The 23,027-nt window shown below is 47.7% G+C and overlaps 1 protein-coding gene across 1 annotated transcript in view; it reads right to left on the reverse strand.

The window, feature by feature from the left end:
• The window catches only part of ergic1 (endoplasmic reticulum-golgi intermediate compartment 1), a 45,457-nt gene extending 33,857 nt beyond the window's left edge, over nucleotides 1–11,600 (reverse strand). The window contains 2 exon segments of the mRNA XM_052518011.1: nucleotides 1,878–1,939; nucleotides 11,255–11,600. Of these exon segments, the coding sequence (XP_052373971.1) occupies nucleotides 1,878–1,939; nucleotides 11,255–11,274 (82 nt within the window). The 5' untranslated portion in view covers nucleotides 11,275–11,600.
• Nucleotides 11,601–23,027: the final 11,427 nt, after the last annotated feature.

Raw genomic sequence — 23,027 nt, forward strand, 5'->3', positions numbered from 1 at the left:
ACCTGCTGAACCATGAGGTGACAGGTACAGTTGTGCCCAAAAGGTTTGATAATGACACAAAAATGAATTTTCACGAAGTCTGCTGCCTCAGTTTGTATGATGGCAATTTGCATATACTCCAGAATGTTATGAAGAGTGATCAGATGGAATTGCAATTAATTGCAAAGTCCCTCTTTGCCATGCAAATGAACTGAATCCCCCCCAAAACATTTCCACTGCATTTCAGCCCTACCACAAAAGGACCAGCTGACATGGTGTCAGTGATTCTCTTGTTAACACAGGTGTGAGTGTTGACGAGGACAAGGCTGGAGATCACTCTGTCATGCTGATTGAGTTCAAATAACAGACTGGAAGCTTCAAAAGGAGGGTGAAGCTTGGAATCATTGTTCTTCCTCTGTCAACCATGGTTACCTGCAAGGAAACACGTGCCTTCAAATGTTTTGCACAAAAAGGGCTTCACAGGTAAGGATATTGCTGCCAGTAAGATTGTACCTAAATCAACCATTTATCGGATCATCAAGAACTTCAAGGAGAGCGGTTCAATTGTTGTGAAGAAGGCTTCAGGGCGCCCAAGAAAGTCCAGCAAGCGCCAGGACTGTCTCCTAAAGTTGATTCAGCTGCAGGATCGGGGCACCACCAGTGCAGAGCTTGTTCAGGAATGGCAGCAGGGAGGTGAGTGCATCTGCACGCACAGTGAGGCAAAGACTTTCAGAGGATGGCCTGGTGTCAAGAAGGGCAGCAAAGAAGCCACTTCTCTCCAGGAAAAACATCAGGGACAGACTGATATTCTGCACAAGGTACAGTGATTGGACTGCTGAGGACTGGGGTAAAGTCATTTTCTCTGATGAATCCCCTTTCCGATTGTTTGGGGCATCCGGAAAAAAGCTTGTCCCGGAGAAGACAAGGTGAGCACTACCATCAGTCCTGTGTCATGCCAACAGTAAAGCATCCTGAGACCATTCATGTGTGGGGTTGCCTCTCAGCCAAGGGAGTGGGCTCACTCACAATGTTGCCTAAGAACACAGCCATGAATAAAGAATGGTACCAACACATCCTCCGAGAGCAACTTCTCCCAACCATCCAGGAACAGTTTGGTGACGAACAATGCCTTTTCCAGCATGATGGAGCACCTGCCTTCAGTCAGGATGTGGCCCAGAAGTTAATTGACAGCATGCCTTCAGTCTGGATGTGGCCCAGAAGTTAATTGACAGCATGCCATCAGTCAGGATGTGGCCCAGAAGTTAATTGACAGCATGCCAGGGTGGATTGAATGGACAGCATGCCATCAGTCAGGATGTGGCCCAGAAGTTAATTGCCATCAGCATGCCAGAAGTTAATTGACAGCATGCCATCAGTCAGGATGTGGCCCAGAAGTTAATTGACAGCATGCCATCAGTCAGGATGTGGCCCAGAAGTTAATTGACAGCATGCCATCAGTCAGGATGTGGCCCAGAAGTTAATTGACAGCATGCCATCAGTCTGGATGTGGCCCAGAAGTAATTGACAGCATGCCAGGGAGGATGGCAGAGGTCTTGAAAAGCCATCAGTCAGGACTGCAAATATTGACTCTTGCCATCAGTCAACTGCATGTAATTGTCAATAAAACCCTTTGACACTTGTGAAAGTATTGTAATTATACTCCAGTATTCCATAGTAACATCTGACAAAAATATCTAAAGACACTGAAGCAGCGAACTTTGTGAAAATTCATATTTGTGTTGTTCTCAAAACTTTTGGCCACGACTGCACATACATGGAACTCTGACAGGTGAGTAGACTAGCTGAACCATGATAAGTGTGTGTGTGTGTGTGTGTGTGTGTGTGTGTGTGTGTGTGTGTGTGTGTGTGTGTGTGTGTGTGTGTGGAGGGCTACTCACCCACTGCTCCTGTGTACGTGGGCTGGGTCAGGTCTTTGGGTACTTTCCTGTAGATATCCAACCTAATGGAAGAGAAAGAGGGAGGGGTTAGGAGAAACAAAAACAGCAATGAACGGGGTTCACAAGATGACAGAAAGGACACAAGATCAGTTAGGTGCAACTTTAGGCACTCTATCATGTAGGACCTATCGTCCTTTAGGTGCAATCACTGAGAGCATTACCGTGATTATCTCTCAATATCACAAGAATGATGCGAGTGAAGTTTAGTCTTGAGCTGTTGGTTGGTTATCTTGTAATGTAGCAGGGAATCATTCTTAAAAGCATTACTTATTTAGTTTATATATAAATACTACCAAATAGGGCAATCTTCTGTATAACACCCTTGTCACAACACGACTGATTGGCTCAAGCGCAATTAAAAAGGAAATATATTGTCCAAATTAACAAGGCACGCCTGTTAACCTCGCTGGGATATCTAGCGTCCCACCTGGCCAATAGCCAGGGAAAATGCAGAGCGCCAAATTCAAATAAATTACTATAAAAATCAAACATTCATTAAATCACACATGCAAGATAGCAAATTAAAGCTACATTGTTACATTATGTCCCATAAACATCACAAATTGTCCTTTTGTTCGATTAATTCCGTCGATATATACCCAAAATATACTCAGATTATTGCTTTTTCAGTAAAGTTTTTTTTAAATCTGACACTGTGGTTGGAATACCGTGAGTTTTATCTTTAAAAATGGTGTAAAATACATCTGTTTGAGGAATTTTAATTATGGTACTTCTGTTGTTGTTTTGAATTTGGCGCCCTGCAGTTTCACTGGCTGTTGAGAGGTGGGACGCTAGCCTCTAGGTTCATTGAAATACATTCCGGGTGACTACCTCATGAAGCTGGTTGAGAGAATGCCAAGAGTGCAAAGGGTGGCTACTTTGAAGAATCTCAAATATATTTTCATTTGTTTAACACTTTTGGTTACTACACATGTGAAATTTCATAGTTTTGTTGTCTTCACAATTATTCTACAACGTAGAAAACAGTGAGAATAAAGAAAAACCCTGGAATGAGTTGGTGTCCAAACTTTTGACTGATACTGAATATATATGATGACTGCAAAAACGTTAGGACTTCTGGGATCCCATTTTCCCCTAATTTGTTTCTTTCTCAAAACCATTAAAACCTCTAAATACTAAATCTGGATTAATCTGAGGTGTTGGTTCATAAGGAGACGAAGTGTGCAGATGATTTTGAGCTTGAGTGTTACATAGGTGGGCAGGATGCAGCTGAACTCAATTTCGAGTCTCGTAGCAAAGGGTCAGAATACTTCTGTAAATAAGGTATTTATGTTTTTTATTATAATACATTTGACATAAAAATGTCAAAATACCTGTTTTTGCTTTGTCATTATGAGGTATTGTGATGTCATTACGGGGTATTGTGATGTCATGGGGTGGCAGGGTAGCCTAGTGGTTAGAGCATTGGACTAGTAACCGGAAGGTTGCAAGTTCAAACCCCCGAGCTGACAAGGTACAAATCTGTCGTTCTGCCCCTGGACAAGCAGTTAACCCACTGTTCCTAGGCAGTCATTGAAAATAAGAATTTGTTCTTTACTGCCTAGTTAAATAAAGAAAAAATAAAATATGTAAAGAAAGTTGTTAATAGTTCCCTTGTTTCTTAGAGATATCAATACCACATGCCGTAAAAATCAGATTTTTGATTTGTCAAAACTACTACGGGACCAGGAAACACTTGAGCAATCCCTTAGTTTTTCTCAAACTAGGTTAAAAGACATGGGCCGAATTTGGTCATTTAAACACCACTTCTGGTTCTAAATTTGGATATGAGGATTAAAGTGAGACTGCTTTTAACAGCGCCACCTATAGGCCAACCGGTGGCATTTTGTTTAACCAAGCTTCTGTGTACCAAATTTAGACAAAAAGTGACCAACCTATGCTTGAGATATTTGACAAAGTTATTTGAAAGAGAGAGAGAGAGAGACAGGAGAGAGAGGTGGTGAGAGAGGGGGGTTCAGCACATTTTATATTCCCAGAATACTTTGCAGCATTACTGAAGAGCAGTGGAATGTTAGCTCTGAAACACAGCCATGACAAACAGACCCAGACAGCCTCACACATTCCTGAAATCTGACCCCAGCAATGACCTATTAACCCCCAACACACAGACAGCCACATGGAAAAGTACACAAGACACACCAAACATCTGAAAACACCATTCAGCATTGGCCTCAATGTACAGGAAGATGTGTCTAGTCGGGTCAGCATTGGCTTCAATATGCAGGAAGATCTGATAGTTGCTCATTTGCTACTAAAACTAAAGTCAATAACACATCAAGACAGTGTGTTCTAGACTACTACGGGACCAGGAAACACTGCTCTAGACTACTACAGGACCAGGAAACACTGCTCTAGACTACTACGGGACCAGGAAACACTGCCCTGGGACTACTACGGGACCAGGAAACACTGATCTGGGACTACTACGGGACCAGGAAACACTGCTCTGGGACTACTACAGGACCAGGAAACACTGCTCTAGACTACTACGGGACCAGGAAACACTGCTCTAGACTACTACGGGACCAGGAAACACTGCTCTGGGACTACTACGGGACCAGGAAACACTGCTCTGGGACTACTACGGGACCAGGAAACACTGCTCTGGGACTACTACGGGACCAGGAAACACTGCTCTGGGACAACTACGGGACCAGGAAACACTGCTCTGGGACTACTACAGGACCAGGAAACACTGCTCTAGACTACTACAGGACCAGGAAACACTGCTCTGGGACAAGGAGACACTGCTCTAGACTACTACGGGACCAGGAAACACTGCTCTAGACTACTACAGGACCAGGAAACACTGCTCTGGGACAAGGAGACACTGCTCTAGACTACTACGGGACCAGGAAACACTGCTCTAGACTACTACGGGACCAGGAAACACTGCTCTAGACTACTACGGGACCAGGAAACACTGCTCTGGGACTACTACGGGACCAGGAAACACTGCTCTGGGACTACTACGGGACCAGGAAACACTGCTCTGGGACTACTACGGGACCAGGAAACACTGCTCTAGACTACTACAAGACCAGGAAACACTGCTCTAGACTACTACGGGACCAGGAAACACTGCTCTAGACTACTACGGGACCAGGAAACACTGCTCTGGGACCAGGAAACACTGCTCTGGGACTACTACGGGACCAGGAAACACTGCTCTAGACTACTACGGGACCAGGAAACACTGCTCTGGGACTACTACGGGACCAGGAAACACTGCTCTGGGACTACTACGGGACCAGGAAACACTGCTCTGGGACTACTACGGGACCAGGAAACACTGCTCTAGACTACTACGGGACCAGGAAACACTGCTCTAGACTACTACGGGACCAGGAAACACTGCTCTGGGACTACTACAAGACCAGGAAACACTGCTCTAGACTACTACAGGACCAGGAAACACTGCTCTAGACTACTACGGGACCAGGAAACACTGCTCTAGACTACTACGGGACCAGGAAACACTGCTCTGGGACTACTACGGGACCAGGAAACACTGCTCTAGACTACTACGGGACCAGGAAACACTGCTCTAGACTACTACGGGACCAGGAAACACTGCTCTAGACTACTACGGGACCAGGAAACACTGCTCTAGACTACTACAGGACCAGGAAACACTGCTCTAGACTACTACAGGACCAGGAAACACTGCTCTAGACTACTACAAGACCAGGAAACACTGCTCTAGACTACTACGGGACCAGGAAACACTGCTCTGGGACTACTACGGGACCAGGAAACACTGCTCTAGACTACTACGGGACCAGGAAACACTGCTCTGGGACTACTACGGGACCAGGAAACACTGCTCTGGGACTACTACGGGACCAGGAAACACTGCTCTGGGACTACTACGGGACCAGGAAACACTGCTCTGGGACTACTACGGGACCAGGAAACACTGCTCTGGGACAAGGAAACACTGCTCTGGGACAACTACGGGACCAGGAGACACTGCTCTGGGACAACTACGGGACCAGGAAACACTGCTCTGGGACTACTACGGGACCAGGAAACACTGCTCTAGACTACTACAAGACCAGGACCAGGAAACACTGCTCTAGACTACTACAGGACCAGGAAACACTGCTCTAGACTACTACAAGACCAGGACCAGGAAACACTGCTCTAGACTACTACAGGACCAGGAAACACTGCTCTAGACTACTACGGGACCAGGAAACACTGCTCTGGGACAACTACGGGACCAGGAGACACTGCTCTGGGACTACTACGGGACCAGGAAACACTGCTCTAGACTACTACGGGACCAGGAAACACTGCTCTGGGACTACTACGGGACCAGGAAACACTGCTCTAGACTACTACGGGACCAGGAAACACTGCTCTGGGACTACTACAGGACCAGGAAACACTGCTCTAGACTACTACGGGACCAGGAAACACTGCTCTGGGACTACTACAGGACCAGGAAACACTGCTCTGGGACTACTACGGGACCAGGAAACACTGCTCAAGACTACTACAGGACCAGGAAACACTGCTCGAGACTACTACGGGACCAGGAAACACTGCTCGAAACTAGCTGGACGTAGAGTGGGGCAGCTAGCTAGCTGGACGTAGAGTGGGGCAGCTAGCTAGCTGGACGTAGAGTGGGGCAGCTAGCTAGCTGGACGTAGAGTGGGGCAGCTAGCTAGCTGGACGTAGAGTGGGGCAGCTAGCTAGCTGGACGTAGAGTGGGGCAGCTAGCTAGCTGGACGTAGAGTGGGGCAGCTAGCTAGCTGGACGTAGAGTGGGGCAGCTAGCTAGCTGGACGTAGAGTGGGGCAGCTAGCTAGCTGGACGTAGAGTGGGGCAGCTAGCTAGCTGGACGTGGAGTGGGGCAGCTAGCTAGCTGGACGTGGAGTGGGACCAGCAGCTAGCTAGCTGGAAACGCTGGAGACTGGGGCAGCTAGCTAGCTGGACGTGGAGTGGGGCAGCTAGCTAGCTGGACGTGGAGTGGGGCAGCTAGCTAGCTGGACGTGGAGTGGGGCAGCTAGCTAGCTGGACGTGGAGTGGGGCAGCTAGCTAGCTGGACGTGGAGTGGGGCAGCTAGCTAGCTGGACGTGGAGTGGGGCAGCTAGCTAGCTGGACGTGGAGTGGGGCAGCTAGCTAGCTGGACGTGGAGTGGGGCAGCTAGCTAGTTGGATGTGGAGTGGGGCAGCTAGCTAGCTGGACGTGGAGTGGGGCAGCTAGCTAGCTGGACGTGGAGTGGGGCAGCTAGCTAGCTGGACGTGGAGTGGGGCAGCTAGCTAGTTGGATGTGGAGCAGCTAGCTAGTTGGATGTGGAGTGGGGCAGCTAGCTAGTTGGACGTGGAGTGGGGCAGCTAGCTAGCTGGACGTGGAGTGGGACAGCTAGCTAGTTGGACGTGGAGTGGGGCAGCTAGCTAGCTGGACGTGGAGTGGGGCAGCTAGCTAGCTGGACGTGGAGTGGGGCAGCTAGCTAGTTGGATGTGGAGTGGGGCAGCTAGCTAGTTGGATGTGGAGTGGGGCAGCTAGCTAGTTGGATGTGGAGTGGGACAGCTAGCTAGCTGGATGTGGAGTGGGGCAGCTAGCTAGCTGGATGTGGAGTGGGGCAGCTAGCTAGCTGGACGTGGAGTGGGGCAGCTAGCTAGCTGGACGTGGAGTGGGGCAGCTAGCTAGCTGGACGTGGAGTGGGGCAGCTAGCTAGTTGGACGTGGAGTGGGGCAGCTAGCTAGTTGGATGTGGAGCAGCTAGCTAGTTGGATGTGGAGTGGGGCAGCTAGCTAGTTGGATGTGGAGTGGGGCAGCTAGCTAGTTGGACGTGGAGTGGGGCAGCTAGCTAGCTGGATGTGGAGTGGGGCAGCTAGCTAGCTGGATGTGGAGTGGGGCAGCTAGCTAGTTGGATGTGGAGTGGGGCAGCTAGCTAGCTGGATGTGGAGTGGGGCAGCTAGCTAGCTGGATGTGGAGTGGGGCAGCTAGCTAGCTGGATGTGGAGTGGGACAGCTAGCTAGCTGGATGTGGAGTGGGGCAGCTAGCTAGCTGGATGTGGAGTGGGGCAGCTAGCTAGCTGGATGTGGAGTGGGGCAGCTAGCTAGCTGGATGTGGAGTGGGGCAGCTAGCTAGCTGGATGTGGAGTGGGGCAGCTAGCTAGCTGGATGTGGAGTGGGGCCACACATTCTAAATGAGATTGTTAAATGTTCACATTCCAAAAAAGGTCTTTCAACTTCAGATCATTGTTAACTCATAGTAAACTCTGATCTTCCCCTGTGTTTGGGAATTAAAATGCCTCCCCCTACTCCCAACAGCAGTGGTTCCCAGCTTCAGTCCTACAGTACGCACAACAGTACACTTTGTGTGTTGTAGCCCTGGATAAACTCACCTGATTCAACTCATTGAAGGACTGATGATTAGTTAACAAGTAGAATAAGGTGTGTTTTTGTCGAGGGCTACAACAAACTGTACTGCTGGTAGTACTGGAGGACTGGAGTAGGGAACCACTGCCCTACAGGGCCCTGGTCAAAAGTAGTGCAATATGTAGGTAATAGTGTCATTTTGGACAAAACCAGTATCAGCGACATTCCCATAACGAGGTGTCTCACAGGTGGGTCGGTATTTAAGGTACGACTGTCTTGACGCAACACGGCAGGTTCTAAAGTACACATGCACTTACCAGGGTCGTGTCGGGTAGAATGATTATCTTGATTCAACATTACACAACTTGAAGCCGCTCTTACAGCTCAGGCAGCCAGGCAAGTCCCAGCCCTGATGACAAGCAGTGTGCAAACAATGGCTGTGGGATTTGGAACGGTATACCCAGCCTGGGCTCAGAACATTTCGTATTATTCTGTACATAAATCTGAACCACTACTTTTACTATATGTAATGTTTCTTATGGTATGTATTAATTTATGGATGTCCATCTATTTCGTATAATATGTTAAGAATTACACTTTGTAATATATGTTACGAATTGGAAAACAGTACTATAGGTTATGAATTTGCAAAATGTATGATTTTCTTTCACGAATTCTAGCTAGGTGGCTAACGTTGGCTAGGCTATGGGGTTAGCTAACATGCTAACTAGTTGCAAAGTAGCTAAAAAGTAGTAACTAGTTGAAAAGTTGGTAAAATGCTAAAGTTATCCATGAGGAGTTTCGAACTTGCAACCTATGGATTACTAGACGTTCATGTCATATGCCCCTTCATCCACCACCCTACTTTCGTTTTTGCCTTAAGTAACTATCGGTCTTATGTAACCATACCAAACGTAACATACACTATATATATATATATATATATATATATATATATATATATATATACACAAAGGTATTTGGACACCACTTCAAATGAGTGGATTTGGCCATTTCATCAAATCTAACACACCGCCATGCAATCTCCATGGACAAACATTGTCAGTAGAATGGCCTTACTGAAGAGCTCAGTGACTTTCAACGTGACACTGTCACAGGATGCCACCTTTCCAACAAGTCAGTTGGTCAAATTTCTGCCCTGCTAGAGCTGCCCCGGTCAACTATAAGGGCTGTTATTGTGAAGTGGAAACATCTAGGAGCAACAACATCTCAGCCATAAAGTGGTAGGCCACACAAGCTCCACAGAACGGGACCACCGAGTGCTGAAGCACTTTGCACGTAAAAATCATCAGGACCCAGTAAACTGCCTCTGGAAGCATCGTCAGCACAATAACTGTTCGTCGGGAGCTTCATGAAATGTGTTGCCATGTTTGAGCAGCCGCACACAAAAGCCTAAAATCACCATGTGAAATGCCAAGCATTGGCTAGAGTGGTGTAAAGCTCGCCGCCATTGGACTCTGGAGCAGTGAATCACGTGTCACCATCTGGCAGTCCAACGGACGAATCTTGGTTTGGCAGATGCCAGGAGAACACTACCTGCCCCAATGCATAGTGCCAACTGTAAAGTTTGGTGGAGGAATAATGGCCTGGGTCTATTTTTCCATGGTCCGGGCCCCTTAGTTAAAGTGAAGGGAAGTCTTAACGCTACAGCACACAATGACATTCTAGACGATTCTGAGCTTCCAACTTTGTGGCAACAGTTTGGGGAAGGCCCTATCCTGTTTCAGCATGACAATGCCCCGTGCGAGGTCCATACAGAAATGGTTTGTTGAGATCGGTGTGGAAGAACATGACTGGCCTGAGCTAAACCCCTTCAAACACCTTTGGGATAAATTGGAACGCCGACTGCGAGCCAGGCCTAATCGCCCAACCTACTACTGCTTGTGGCTGAATGGAAGCAAGTCCCTGCAGCAATGTTCCCACATCTAGTGGAAAGCCTTCCCAGAAGAGTGGAGGCTGTTATAGCAGCAATGTTTCTACATCTAGTGGAAAGTCTTCCCAGAAGAGTGGAGGCTGTTATAGCAGCAATGTTCCAACATCTAGTGGAAAGCCTTCCCAGAAGAGTGGAGGCTGTTATAGCAGCAATGTTCCAACATCTAGTGGAAAGCCTTCCCAGAAGAGTGGAGGCTGTTATAGCAGCAAAGGGGGGGACCAACTCCATATTAATGCCAATGCTTTTGGAATGAGGTGATTGACGAGCAGGTGTCTACATACTTTTGGTAATGTAGTATAGTTTACTAATTTGAGTGTCCCGGATTTACTTTTACTATGTTACGTCTAGTCTATGAGACCAGCCTGGTATAACGTGTGTATTTGCGTGTGTGACCGCAGTCTCTTGGCGCTGTAGGTCCAACAGAGTATGAACCAGTACTCTACATCCTACAGATGAGTCCTCATCCGCTCTCCTTCGTGCACCGAAGTACAATCATAATATAGGTGAAAGGTCATGACAGAAACAATGGCTGATATTAAATGGTCCAACAAAAGGAGAGAAAAAAAGTATTTGGATATTTACAAAATAAATAACATGCTGCATAAATAATACAGTGTAAGACAACAATAGCCTATAATTTAACGTATGTGTAATATAATAGCCTATTAGGTTTTATTTCACAATTAAACGTTAAAGTGCCTTTTATTAGTGTTTTTCAGGATGATAGCCTGTTAGCCTAGATGCTAAATAGTTCGTCTGAATGGGCATCTCTTCAGGCAAAACGGGTATACTTTTTGGACAATCTACTGACCCAATAAAACTGCAAGCTGCCCGCAGATACAATATAATGATACCTGTTGTTGCAACTATCATACCGTTAACTTGTTGGCTAGTAAACTTAGAACAAGAGGATGGCAGGGGATTCTCTACATGCACAGAAGACAACTGTAAAAAATATTACGAGTGTAATTTAAGCCTGAGAATTGTGAACCAAAATCCTTTTACTCACCTCCTCACATCGAAAACCATGATGTTTGCACGTTTTCTGATGAGTATATTAAAACAATTGAGTTAACGGAAAAATCAGCACAGATTTCTCTACAATCCTACCGGTTGTTCATCGTTACCGGGTTGACGTCAGTTTAGGACGCTTTGCTAGAATCCTATTGGTTAAATTCACTTCCTGGTTGAAAGATTCTCTTTCCGTTCTTTTAAATTAAAACAGACCGTAGAGCTGTGTTAAAATACTCATACTAAACCACACTATTTGTAACGCGATTGGGTATATAGTATGATTATTGGTCATAGTATGGATATAGTTAGTATGCCAAAAGTTCCCCGATGTCGTACTAAAATCTCCAAAATATGAAGTTGACACGTATTTCCGTACGTTAGGGCCCATAATGCACTTCTTCAGGAAATTGACGTGGCTTCACATGGTTTGCACATTTTGAAGGAAATGGCGGAAAATATGCAGTTGAAGTCCGACCAGAGCGGATACAAATCCATTGCTTTAACTAATTATGACAAATGTTAAGAACATGTTGAGCAATGTAATAAAGTAATGACTTTAAAGTTAATTACACTTTATGTTGGCTGACAGTTTGTTAGTTACGCTATCCATACAGCAGTATGTACTGGTATGTTAGCTACTGTTAGGTACCTAACGGTCGTTGGTTATTAATACATAGAATTTGCCAGGTAGTATATGAACTATAATATAACTATCCAACGTTTATTGACTTGATTATTTACATCATTCTTAACTATAGTCGTTGTGCTTTCTCAATGGACTTTGTTAATTCTGTCTCCCGATTTCAGAGAACTCTCCTCTGAGTGCCGAATAACTGATGGATTTACAAATGCTCAACATCAGTTGAATATGGTCGGTGTCAGTAAAGAAGGCTAAAAGCGTAATTGAATTGTTGCCAGCAGCACAGTTACAGTCACCAACACTCTGGATAAAATGTAAACAGCCTAACCAGCTCTGCCAGGGGCGAGGAAAATTTTCGGAGTGGGGTGGTCTCTCATTTGTGTCAGGAAGTAATAGCTATCAAACGTTATCCAGTTAGCCTGGGTGCTTGACTGTCATTGAGACACGACTCCTCCTGCCAGTGTCCACCTCATTTACTATGCCCTTAAAACCAACAAGTTTTAAGAAAATAGAGTTAAGAAAATATTTACTAGATAAACTACAGTAAAAAATAAAATAAGGTAACTCAATAATATAACAATAATGAGACTATATACAGGGGGTAGTCGAGGTAAAGTGTACATGTAGGTAGGGGTAAAGTGACTTTGTGATTGATTTATGCATAGATAGTAAACAGCGAGTATCAGCAGTGTAAAAACAAAGATATTATTATTGACAGATAGCCAGGGGCTACTCCAACACAAATCATTTACAAACTAAGCATTTGTGTTTAGTGAGTCCACCAGATCAGAGGCAGTAGAGATGACCAGAGATGTTCTCTTGATAAGTGTGTGAATTGGACCATTTTCCTGTCAAAATATAAGGAGTACTGTTGTGTGTCAGGGAAAATGTACTGAGTAAAAAGTATATTATTTTCTTTAGGAATGTAGTGAAATAAAAGTAAAAGTTGTAAAAATATATAAATAGTAAAGAAACTACTTAAGTAGTACTTTAAAGTATTGTTACTTAAGTACTTTACACCACTGACCAGGCGTTGCTGCAACCGGTCAGGATTCTCACCTGGTGCAGGTGCAGAACTTTTTGAAGATCTGAGGTCTCCTGAGGGGGAACGGGTGTTGTCGTGCCATCTGCAAGACTGTCTTGGGTGTGTTTTGGACCATGATAGTTTGTTGGTGATGTGGACAGCGAGGAACTTGAAGCTCTCAACCCGCTCCACTGCAGCCCCGTCGATGTGAACGGGGGCGTGATCGGTCCTCCTTTTCCTGTAGTCGATGATCATCTCCTTTGTCTTACTCATGTTGAGGGAGAGGTTGTTGTCCTGGTACCACACTGCCAGGTCTCTGACCTCCCTATAGGCTGTCTCATCATTGTCGGTGAACAGGCCTACCACCGTTGTGTCGTCAGCAAACTTAATGATGGTGTTGGAGTCGTACACAGCCACGCAGTTGTGGTTGAACAGGAAGTACAGGAGGGGACTAAGCACGCACCCCTGAGGGGCCCCAGTGTTGAGGATCAGCATGGCAGATGTGTTGTTACCTACCCTCACCACCTGGGGGCGACCCGTCAGGGAGTCCAGGATCCAGTTACAGAGGGAGGTGTTGTTACCTACCCTTACCACCTGGGGGCGACCCGTCAGGGAGTCCAGGATCCAGTTACAGAGGGAGGTGTTTGGTCCCAGGGTCCAGTTACAGAGGGAGGTGTTTGGTCCCAGGGTCCTGTTACAGAGGGAGGTGTTTGGTCCCAGGGTCCTGTTGCAGAGGGAGGTGTTTGGTCCCAGGGTCCAGTTACAGAGGGAGGTGTTTGGTCCCAGGGTCCTGTTGCAGAGGGAGGTGTTTGGTCCCAGGGTCCTGTTACAGAGGGAGGTGTTTGGTCCCAGGGTCCTGTTACAGAGGGAGGTGTTTGGTCCCAGGGTACAGAGGGAGGTGTTTGGTCCCAGGGTCCTGTTGCAGAGGGAGGTGTTTGGTCCCAGGATCCAGTTACAGAGGGAGGTGTTTGGTCCCAGGATCCAGTTACAGAGGGAGGTGTTTGGTCCCAGGGTCCTTGGCTTAGTGATGAGCTTTGAGGGCACTGTGTGTTTGATGTATATGATACCATTCCAGTAATTCCGCTCCAGTCATTACCACGAGCCCGTTCTCCCCATATAAGGTGCCACCAACCTCCTGTGGTACTGAACTGTACTCTACTATACTCTACTGCACTGTACTGGACTCTACTGTACTGAGCTCTACTGTGCTATACTCTACTGTACTGTACTGGACTCTACTGTACTGAACTATAGTCTACTTTAATGAACTCTACTCTACTGAGCTCTACTGTGCTATAATCTACTGTACTGAGCTCTACTGTACTGAACTATAGTCTACTTTAATGAACTCTACTCTACTGAGCTCTACTGTGCTATAATCTACTGTAGTGTACTGAACTCTACTGTACTGAACTATAGTCTACTTTAATGAACTCTACTCTACTGTAGTGTACTGAACTCTACTCTACTGAACTCTACTGTGCTATACTCTACTGTAGTGTACTGAACTCTACTCTACTGTAGTGTACTGAACTATAGTCTACTTTAATGAACTCTACTCTACTGTAGTGTACTGAACTATAGTCTACTTTAATGAACTCTACTCTACTGAACTCGGTGCTGAGCTCTACTGTAGAGTACTGAACTCTACTCTACTGAGCTCTACTGTGCTATACTCTACTGTAGTGTACTGAACTCTACTGTACTGAACTCTACTCTACTGAGCTCTACTGTGCTATAGTCTACTGTACTGAGCTCTACTGTACTGAACTCTACTCTACTGAGCTCTACTGTACTGTACTAAACTCTACTGAGCTCTACTGTACTGTACTGAACTCTACTCTACTGAGCTCTACTGAACTGTACATTACGAAGAGAAATACATTCATATCCATCATTATACATTTCTATGTAGTACTGGTCAGGGACCCATGATGAAATTCTGTTACCGGGTGTAAATCCACTTCACTTAATGTAGTTCAGTAACCAAAATATATTTTTTCAAAGTCAATGTGTCATGTCATGGCTGTCATTCTTTCTGCAGACAGGCATCTTTCCATTTTCATTGACACGTGGTCACATAAAACACAGAGGGAGATTTATCAGAAATTCTGTTACCAATCTTTGCATCTGCACCGTTCTTCCAGCAACCGTTCTTCCAGTTGTGTTTTTTTGTCAAATTGTTTTTAAAAAATCAGTCTTTGTGCATAGAGTATGGTTTGTTCAACTTTTAAAATCAATGGTTTTTTGTTTGGTATAAATGTTCAAGTGAATAATCTGAGTCTCAGTGCAATTCAGCTAGCTTGGACTTGCCCTGAAACAAACCGAGGAAGCAACCAGCTACTGTTACGACATCGTTGTGTTGTTGTTCATTATGGGAAAATAGTCCGTTGAATTATGAGAAGCGTCATGTCCACAAAACCAAAACAAAAAGTACAACTTCCGGGGAGAAAAGGAACAAACCTTCAACCCTTTTCTGTGGTGAGGACAAGCCTGGCGGGGTTGTGTTTCCCCTTCACTCACAGCCTCTTCCGGCAATATGAAATGTCCTCTTTTCTGTGGTGAGGACAAGCCTGGCGGGGTTGTGTTTCCCCTTCACTCACAGCCTCTTCCGGCAATATGAAATGTCCTCTTTTCTGTGGTGAGGACAAGCCTGGCGGGGTTGTGTTTCCCCTTCACTCACAGCCTCTTCCGGCAATATGAAATGTCCTCTTTTCTGTGGTGAGGACAAGCCTGGCGGGGTTGTGTTTCCCCTTCACTCACAGCCTCTTCCGGCAATATGAAATGTCCTCTTTTCTGTGGTGAGGACAAGCCTGGCGGGGTTGTGTTTTCCCTTCACTCACAGCCTCTTCCGGCAATATGAAATGTCCTCTTTTCTGTGGTGAGGACAAGCCTGGCGGGGTTGTGTTTTCCCCTTCACTCACAGCCTCTTCCGGCAATATGAAATGTCCTCTTTTCTGTGGTGAGGACAAGCCTGGCGGGGTTGTGTTTCCCCTTCACTCACAGCCTCTTCCGGCAATATGAAATGTCCTCTTTTCTGTGGTGAGGACAAGCCTGGCGGGGTTGTGTTTTCCCTTCACTCACAGCCTCTTCCGGCAATATGAAATGTCCTCTTTTCTGTGGTGAGGACAAGCCTGGCGGGGTTGTGTTTCCCTTCACTCACAGCCTCTTCCGGCAATATGAAATGTCCTCTTTTCTGTGGTGAGGACAAGCCTGGCGGGGTTGTGTTTCCCCTTCACTCACAGCCTCTTCCGGCAATATGAAATGTCCTCTTTTCTGTGGTGAGGACAAGCCTGGCGGGGTTGTGTTTCCCCTTCACTCACAGCCTCTTCCGGCAATATGAAATGTCCTCTTTTCTGTGGTGAGGACAAGCCTGGCGGGGTTGTGTTTCCCTTCACTCACAGCCTCTTCCGGCAATATGAAATGTCCTCTTTTCTGTGGTGAGGACAAGCCTGGCGGGGTTGTGTTTCCCTTCACTCACAGCCTCTTCCGGCAATATGAAATGTCCTCTTTTCTGTGGTGAGGACAAGCCTGGCGGGGTTGTGTTTTCCCTTCACTCACAGCCTCTTCCGGCAATATGAAATGTCCTCTTTTCTGTGGTGAGGACAAGCCTGGCGGGGTTGTGTTTTCCCTTCACTCACAGCCTCTTCCGGCAATATGAAATGTCCTCTTTTCTGTGGTGAGGACAAGCCTGGCGGGGTTGTGTTTTCCTTCACTCACAGCCTCTTCCGGCAATATGAAATGTCCTCTTTTCTGTGGTGAGGACAAGCCTGGCGGGGTTGTGTTTTCCCTTCACTCACAGCCTCTTCCGGCAATATGAAATGTCCTCTTTTCTGTGGTGAGGACAAGCCTGGCGGGGTTGTGTTTTCCCTTCACTCACAGCCTCTTCCGGCAATATGAAATGTCCTCTTTTCTGTGGTGAGGACAAGCCTGGCGGGGTTGTGTTTTCCCTTCACTCACAGCCTCTTCCGGCAATATGAAATGTCCTCTTTTCTGTGGTGAGGACAAGCCTGGCGGGGTTGTGTTTTCCCTTCACTCACAGCCTCTTCCGGCAATATGAAATGTCCTCTTTTCTGTGGTGAGGACAAGCCTGGCGGGGTTGTGTTTTCCCTTCACTCACAGCCTCTTCCGGCAATATGAAATGTCCTCTTTTCTGTGGTGAGGACAAGCCTGGCGGGGTTGTGTTTTCCCTTCACTCACAGCCTCTTCCGGCAATATGAAATGTCCTCTTTTCTGTGGTGAGGACAAGCCTGGCGGGGTTGTGTTTTCCCTTCACTCACAGCCTCTTCCGGCAATATGAAATGTCCTCTTTTCTGTGGTGAGGACAAGCCTGGCGGGGTTGTGTTTTCCTTCACTCACAGCCTCTTCCGGCAATATGAAATGTCCTCTTTTCTGTGGTGAGGACAAGCCTGGCGGGGTTGTGTTTTCCCTTCACTCACAGCCTCTTCCGGCAATATGAAATGTCCTCTTTTCTGTGGTGAGGACAAGCCTGGCGGGGTTGTGTTTTCCCTTCACTCACAGCCTCTTCCGGCAATATGAAATGTCCTCTTTTCTGTGGTGAGGACAAGCCTGGCGGGGTTGTGTTTTCCCTTCACTCACAGCCTCTTCCGGCAATATGAAATGTCCTCTTTTCTGTGGTGAGGACAAGCCTGGCGGGGTTGTGTTTCCCCTTCACTCACAGCCTCTTCCGGCAATATGAAATGTCCTCTTTTCTGTGGTGAGGACAAGCCTGGCGGGGTTGTGTTTTCCCTTCACTCACAGCCTCTTCCGGCAATATGAAATGTCCTCTTTTCTGTGGTGAGGACAAGCCTGGCGGGGTTGTGTTTTCCCTTCACTCACAGCCTCTTCCGGCAATATGAAATGTCCTCTTTTCTGTGGTGAGGACAAGCCTGGCGGGGTTGTGTTTTCCCTTCACTCACAGCCTCTTCCGGCAATATGAAATGTCCTCTTTTCTGTGGTGAGGACAAGCCTGGCGGGGTTGTGTTTTCCCTTCACTCACAGCCTCTTCCGGCAATATGAAATGTCCTCTTTTCTGTGGTGAGGACAAGCCTGGCGGGGTTGTGTTTTCCCTTCACTCACAGCCTCTTCCGGCAATATGAAATGTCCTCTTTTCTGTGGTGAGGACAAGCCTGGCGGGGTTGTGTTTTCCCTTCACTCACAGCCTCTTCCGGCAATATGAAATGTCCTCTTTTCTGTGGTGAGGACAAGCCTGGCGGGGTTGTGTTTTCCCTTCACTCACAGCCTCTTCCGGCAATATGAAATGTCCTCTTTTCTGTGGTGAGGACAAGCCTGGCGGGGTTGTGTTTCCCCTTCACTCACAGCCTCTTCCGGCAATATGAAATGTCCTCTTTTCTGTGGTGAGGACAAGCCTGGCGGGGTTGTGTTTTCCCTTCACTCACAGCCTCTTCCGGCAATATGAAATGTCCTCTTTTCTGTGGTGAGGACAAGCCTGGCGGGGTTGTGTTTTCCCTTCACTCACAGCCTCTTCCGGCAATATGAAATGTCCTCTTTTCTGTGGTGAGGACAAGCCTGGCGGGGTTGTGTTTTCCCTTCACTCACAGCCTCTTCCGGCAATATGAAATGTCCTCTTTTCTGTGGTGAGGACAAGCCTGGCGGGGTTGTGTTTTCCCTTCACTCACAGCCTCTTCCGGCAATATGAAATGTCCTCTTTTCTGTGGTGAGGACAAGCCTGGCGGGGTTGTGTTTTCCCTTCACTCACAGCCTCTTCCGGCAATATGAAATGTCCTCTTTTCTGTGGTGAGGACAAGCCTGGCGGGGTTGTGTTTTCCCTTCACTCACAGCCTCTTCCGGCAATATGAAATGTCCTCTTTTCTGTGGTGAGGACAAGCCTGGCGGGGTTGTGTTTTCCCTTCACTCACAGCCTCTTCCGGCAATATGAAATGTCCTCTTTTCTGTGGTGAGGACAAGCCTGGCGGGGTTGTGTTTTCCCTTCACTCACAGCCTCTTCCGGCAATATGAAATGTCCTCTTTTCTGTGGTGAGGACAAGCCTGGCGGGGTTGTGTTTTCCCTTCACTCACAGCCTCTTCCGGCAATATGAAATGTCCTCTTTTCTGTGGTGAGGACAAGCCTGGCGGGGTTGTGTTTTCCCTTCACTCACAGCCTCTTCCGGCAATATGAAATGTCCTCTTTTCTGTGGTGAGGACAAGCCTGGCGGGGTTGTGTTTTCCCTTCACTCACAGCCTCTTCCGGCAATATGAAATGTCCTCTTTTCTGTGGTGAGGACAAGCCTGGCGGGGTTGTGTTTTCCCCTTCACTCACAGCCTCTTCCGGCAATATGAAATGTCCTCTTTTCTGTGGTGAGGACAAGCCTGGCGGGGTTGTGTTTTCCCTTCACTCACAGCCTCTTCCGGCAATATGAAATGTCCTCTTTTCTGTGGTGAGGACAAGCCTGGCGGGGTTGTGTTTTCCCCTTCACTCACAGCCTCTTCCGGCAATATGAAATGTCCTCTTTTCTGTGGTGAGGACAAGCCTGGCGGGGTTGTGTTTTCCCTTCACTCACAGCCTCTTCCGGCAATATGAAATGTCCTCTTTTCTGTGGTGAGGACAAGCCTGGCGGGGTTGTGTTTTCCCTTCACTCACAGCCTCTTCCGGCAATATGAAATGTCCTCTTTTCTGTGGTGAGGACAAGCCTGGCGGGGTTGTGTTTCCCCTTCACTCACAGCCTCTTCCGGCAATATGAAATGTCCTCTTTTCTGTGGTGAGGACAAGCCTGGCGGGGTTGTGTTTTCCCTTCACTCACAGCCTCTTCCGGCAATATGAAATGTCCTCTTTTCTGTGGTGAGGACAAGCCTGGCGGGGTTGTGTTTTCCCTTCACTCACAGCCTCTTCCGGCAATATGAAATGTCCTCTTTTCTGTGGTGAGGACAAGCCTGGCGGGGTTGTGTTTTCCCTTCACTCACAGCCTCTTCCGGCAATATGAAATGTCCTCTTTTCTGTGGTGAGGACAAGCCTGGCGGGGTTGTGTTTTCCCTTCACTCACAGCCTCTTCCGGCAATATGAAATGTCCTCTTTTCTGTGGTGAGGACAAGCCTGGCGGGGTTGTGTTTTCCCTTCACTCACAGCCTCTTCCGGCAATATGAAATGTCCTCTTTTCTGTGGTGAGGACAAGCCTGGCGGGGTTGTGTTTTCCCTTCACTCACAGCCTCTTCCGGCAATATGAAATGTCCTCTTTTCTGTGGTGAGGACAAGCCTGGCGGGGTTGTGTTTCCCCTTCACTCACAGCCTCTTCCGGCAATATGAAATGTCCTCTTTTCTGTGGTGAGGACAAGCCTGGCGGGGTTGTGTTTTCCCTTCACTCACAGCCTCTTCCGGCAATATGAAATGTCCTCTTTTCTGTGGTGAGGACAAGCCTGGCGGGGTTGTGTTTTCCCTTCACTCACAGCCTCTTCCGGCAATATGAAATGTCCTCTTTTCTGTGGTGAGGACAAGCCTGGCGGGGTTGTGTTTTCCCTTCACTCACAGCCTCTTCCGGCAATATGAAATGTCCTCTTTTCTGTGGTGAGGACAAGCCTGGCGGGGTTGTGTTTCCCCTTCACTCACAGCCTCTTCCGGCAATATGAAATGTCCTCTTTTCTGTGGTGAGGACAAGCCTGGCGGGGTTGTGTTTTCCCCTTCACTCACAGCCTCTTCCGGCAATATGAAATGTCCTCTTTTCTGTGGTGAGGACAAGCCTGGCGGAGTTGTGTTTTCCCTTCACTCACAGCCTCTTCCGGCAATATGAAATGTCCTCTTTTCTGTGGTGAGGACAAGCCTGGCGGGGTTGTGTTTTCCCTTCACTCACAGCCTCTTCCGGCAATATGAAATGTCCTCTTTTCTGTGGTGAGGACAAGCCTGGCGGGGTTGTGTTTTCCCTTCACTCACAGCCTCTTCCGGCAATATGAAATGTCCTCTTTTCTGTGGTGTGGACAAGCCTGGCGGGGTTGTGTTTTCCCTTCACTCACAGCCTCTTCCGGCAATATGAAATGTCCTCTTTTCTGTGGTGAGGACAAGCCTGGCGGGGTTGTGTTTTCCCTTCACTCACAGCCTCTTCCGGCAATATGAAATGTCCTCTTTTCTGTGGTGAGGACAAGCCTGGCGGGGTTGTGTTTCCCCTTCACTCACAGCCTCTTCCGGCAATATGAAATGTCCTCTTTTCTGTGGTGAGGACAAGCCTGGCGGAGTTGTGTTTTCCCTTCACTCACAGCCTCTTCCGGCAATATGAAATGTCCTCTTTTCTGTGGTGAGGACAAGCCTGGCGGAGTTGTGTTTTCCCTTCACTCACAGCCTCTTCCGGCAATATGAAATGTCCTCTTTTCTGTGGTGAGGACAAGCCTGGCGGGGTTGTGTTTCCCCTTCACTCACAGCCTCTTCCGGCAATATGAAATGTCCTCTTTTCTGTGGTGAGGACAAGCCTGGCGGGGTTGTGTTTTCCCTTCACTCACAGCCTCTTCCGGCAATATGAAATGTCCTCTTTTCTGTGGTGTGGACAAGCCTGGCGGGGTTGTGTTTTCCCTTCACTCACAGCCTCTTCCGGCAATATGAAATGTCCTCTTTTCTGTGGTGAGGACAAGCCTGGCGGGGTTGTGTTTTCCCTTCACTCACAGCCTCTTCCGGCAATATGAAATGTCCTCTTTTCTGTGGTGAGGACAAGCCTGGCGGGGTTGTGTTTCCCCTTCACTCACAGCCTCTTCCGGCAATATGAAATGTCCTCTTTTCTGTGGTGAGGACAAGCCTGGCGGGGTTGTGTTTTCCCTTCACTCACAGCCTCTTCCGGCAATATGAAATGTCCTCTTTTCTGTGGTGAGGACAAGCCTGGCGGGGTTGTGTTTTCCCTTCACTCACAGCCTCTTCCGGCAATATGAAATGTCCTCTTTTCTGTGGTGAGGACAAGCCTGGCGGGGTTGTGTTTTCCCTTCACTCACAGCCTCTTCCGGCAATATGAAATGTCCTCTTTTCTGTGGTGTGGACAAGCCTGGCGGGGTTGTGTTTTCCCTTCACTCACAGCCTCTTCCGGCAATATGAAATGTCCTCTTTTCTGTGGTGAGGACAAGCCTGGCGGGGTTGTGTTTTCCCTTCACTCACAGCCTCTTCCGGCAATATGAAATGTCCTCTTTTCTGTGGTGAGGACAAGCCTGGCGGGGTTGTGTTTCCCCTTCACTCACGGCCTCTTCCGGCAATATGAAATGTCCTCTTTTCTGTGGTGAGGACAAGCCTGGCGGGGTTGTGTTTTCCCTTCACTCACAGCCTCTTCCGGCAATATGAAATGTCCTCTTTTCTGTGGTGAGGACAAGCCTGGCGGGGTTGTGTTTTCCCTTCACTCACAGCCTCTTCCGGCAATATGAAATGTCCTCTTTTCTGTGGTGAGGACAAGCCTGGCGGGGTTGTGTTTTCCCTTCACTCACAGCCTCTTCCGGCAATATGAAATGTCCTCTTTTCTGTGGTGAGGACAAGCCTGGCGGGGTTGTGTTTTCCCTTCACTCACAGCCTCTTCCGGCAATATGAAATGTCCTCTTTTCTGTGGTGAGGACAAGCCTGGCGGGGTTGTGTTTCCCTTCACTCACGGCCTCTTCCGGCAATATGAAATGTCCTCTTTTCTGTGGTGAGGACAAGCCTGGCGGGGTTGTGTTTTCCCTTCACTCACAGCCTCTTCCGGCAATATGAAATGTCCTCTTTTCTGTGGTGAGGACAAGCCTGGCGGGGTTGTGTTTTCCCTTCACTCACAGCCTCTTCCGGCAATATGAAATGTCCTCTTTTCTGTGGTGAGGACAAGCCTGGCGGGGTTGTGTTTTCCCTTCACTCACAGCCTCTTCCGGCAATATGAAATGTCCTCTTTTCTGTGGTGAGGACAAGCCTGGCGGGGTTGTGTTTTCCCTTCACTCACAGCCTCTTCCGGCAATATGAAATGTCCTCTTTTCTGTGGTGAGGACAAGCCTGGCGGGGTTGTGTTTTCCCTTCACTCACAGCCTCTTCCGGCAATATGAAATGTCCTCTTTTCTGTGGTGTGGACAAGCCTGGCGGGGTTGTGTTTTCCTTCACTCACAGCCTCTTCCGGCAATATGAAATGTCCTCTTTTCTGTGGTGAGGACAAGCCTGGCGGGGTTGTG

Source organism: Oncorhynchus keta, chromosome 4 (assembly GCF_023373465.1).
Source record: "Oncorhynchus keta strain PuntledgeMale-10-30-2019 chromosome 4, Oket_V2, whole genome shotgun sequence".
In the NCBI taxonomy this organism is placed as follows: Eukaryota; Metazoa; Chordata; class Actinopteri; order Salmoniformes; family Salmonidae; genus Oncorhynchus; species Oncorhynchus keta.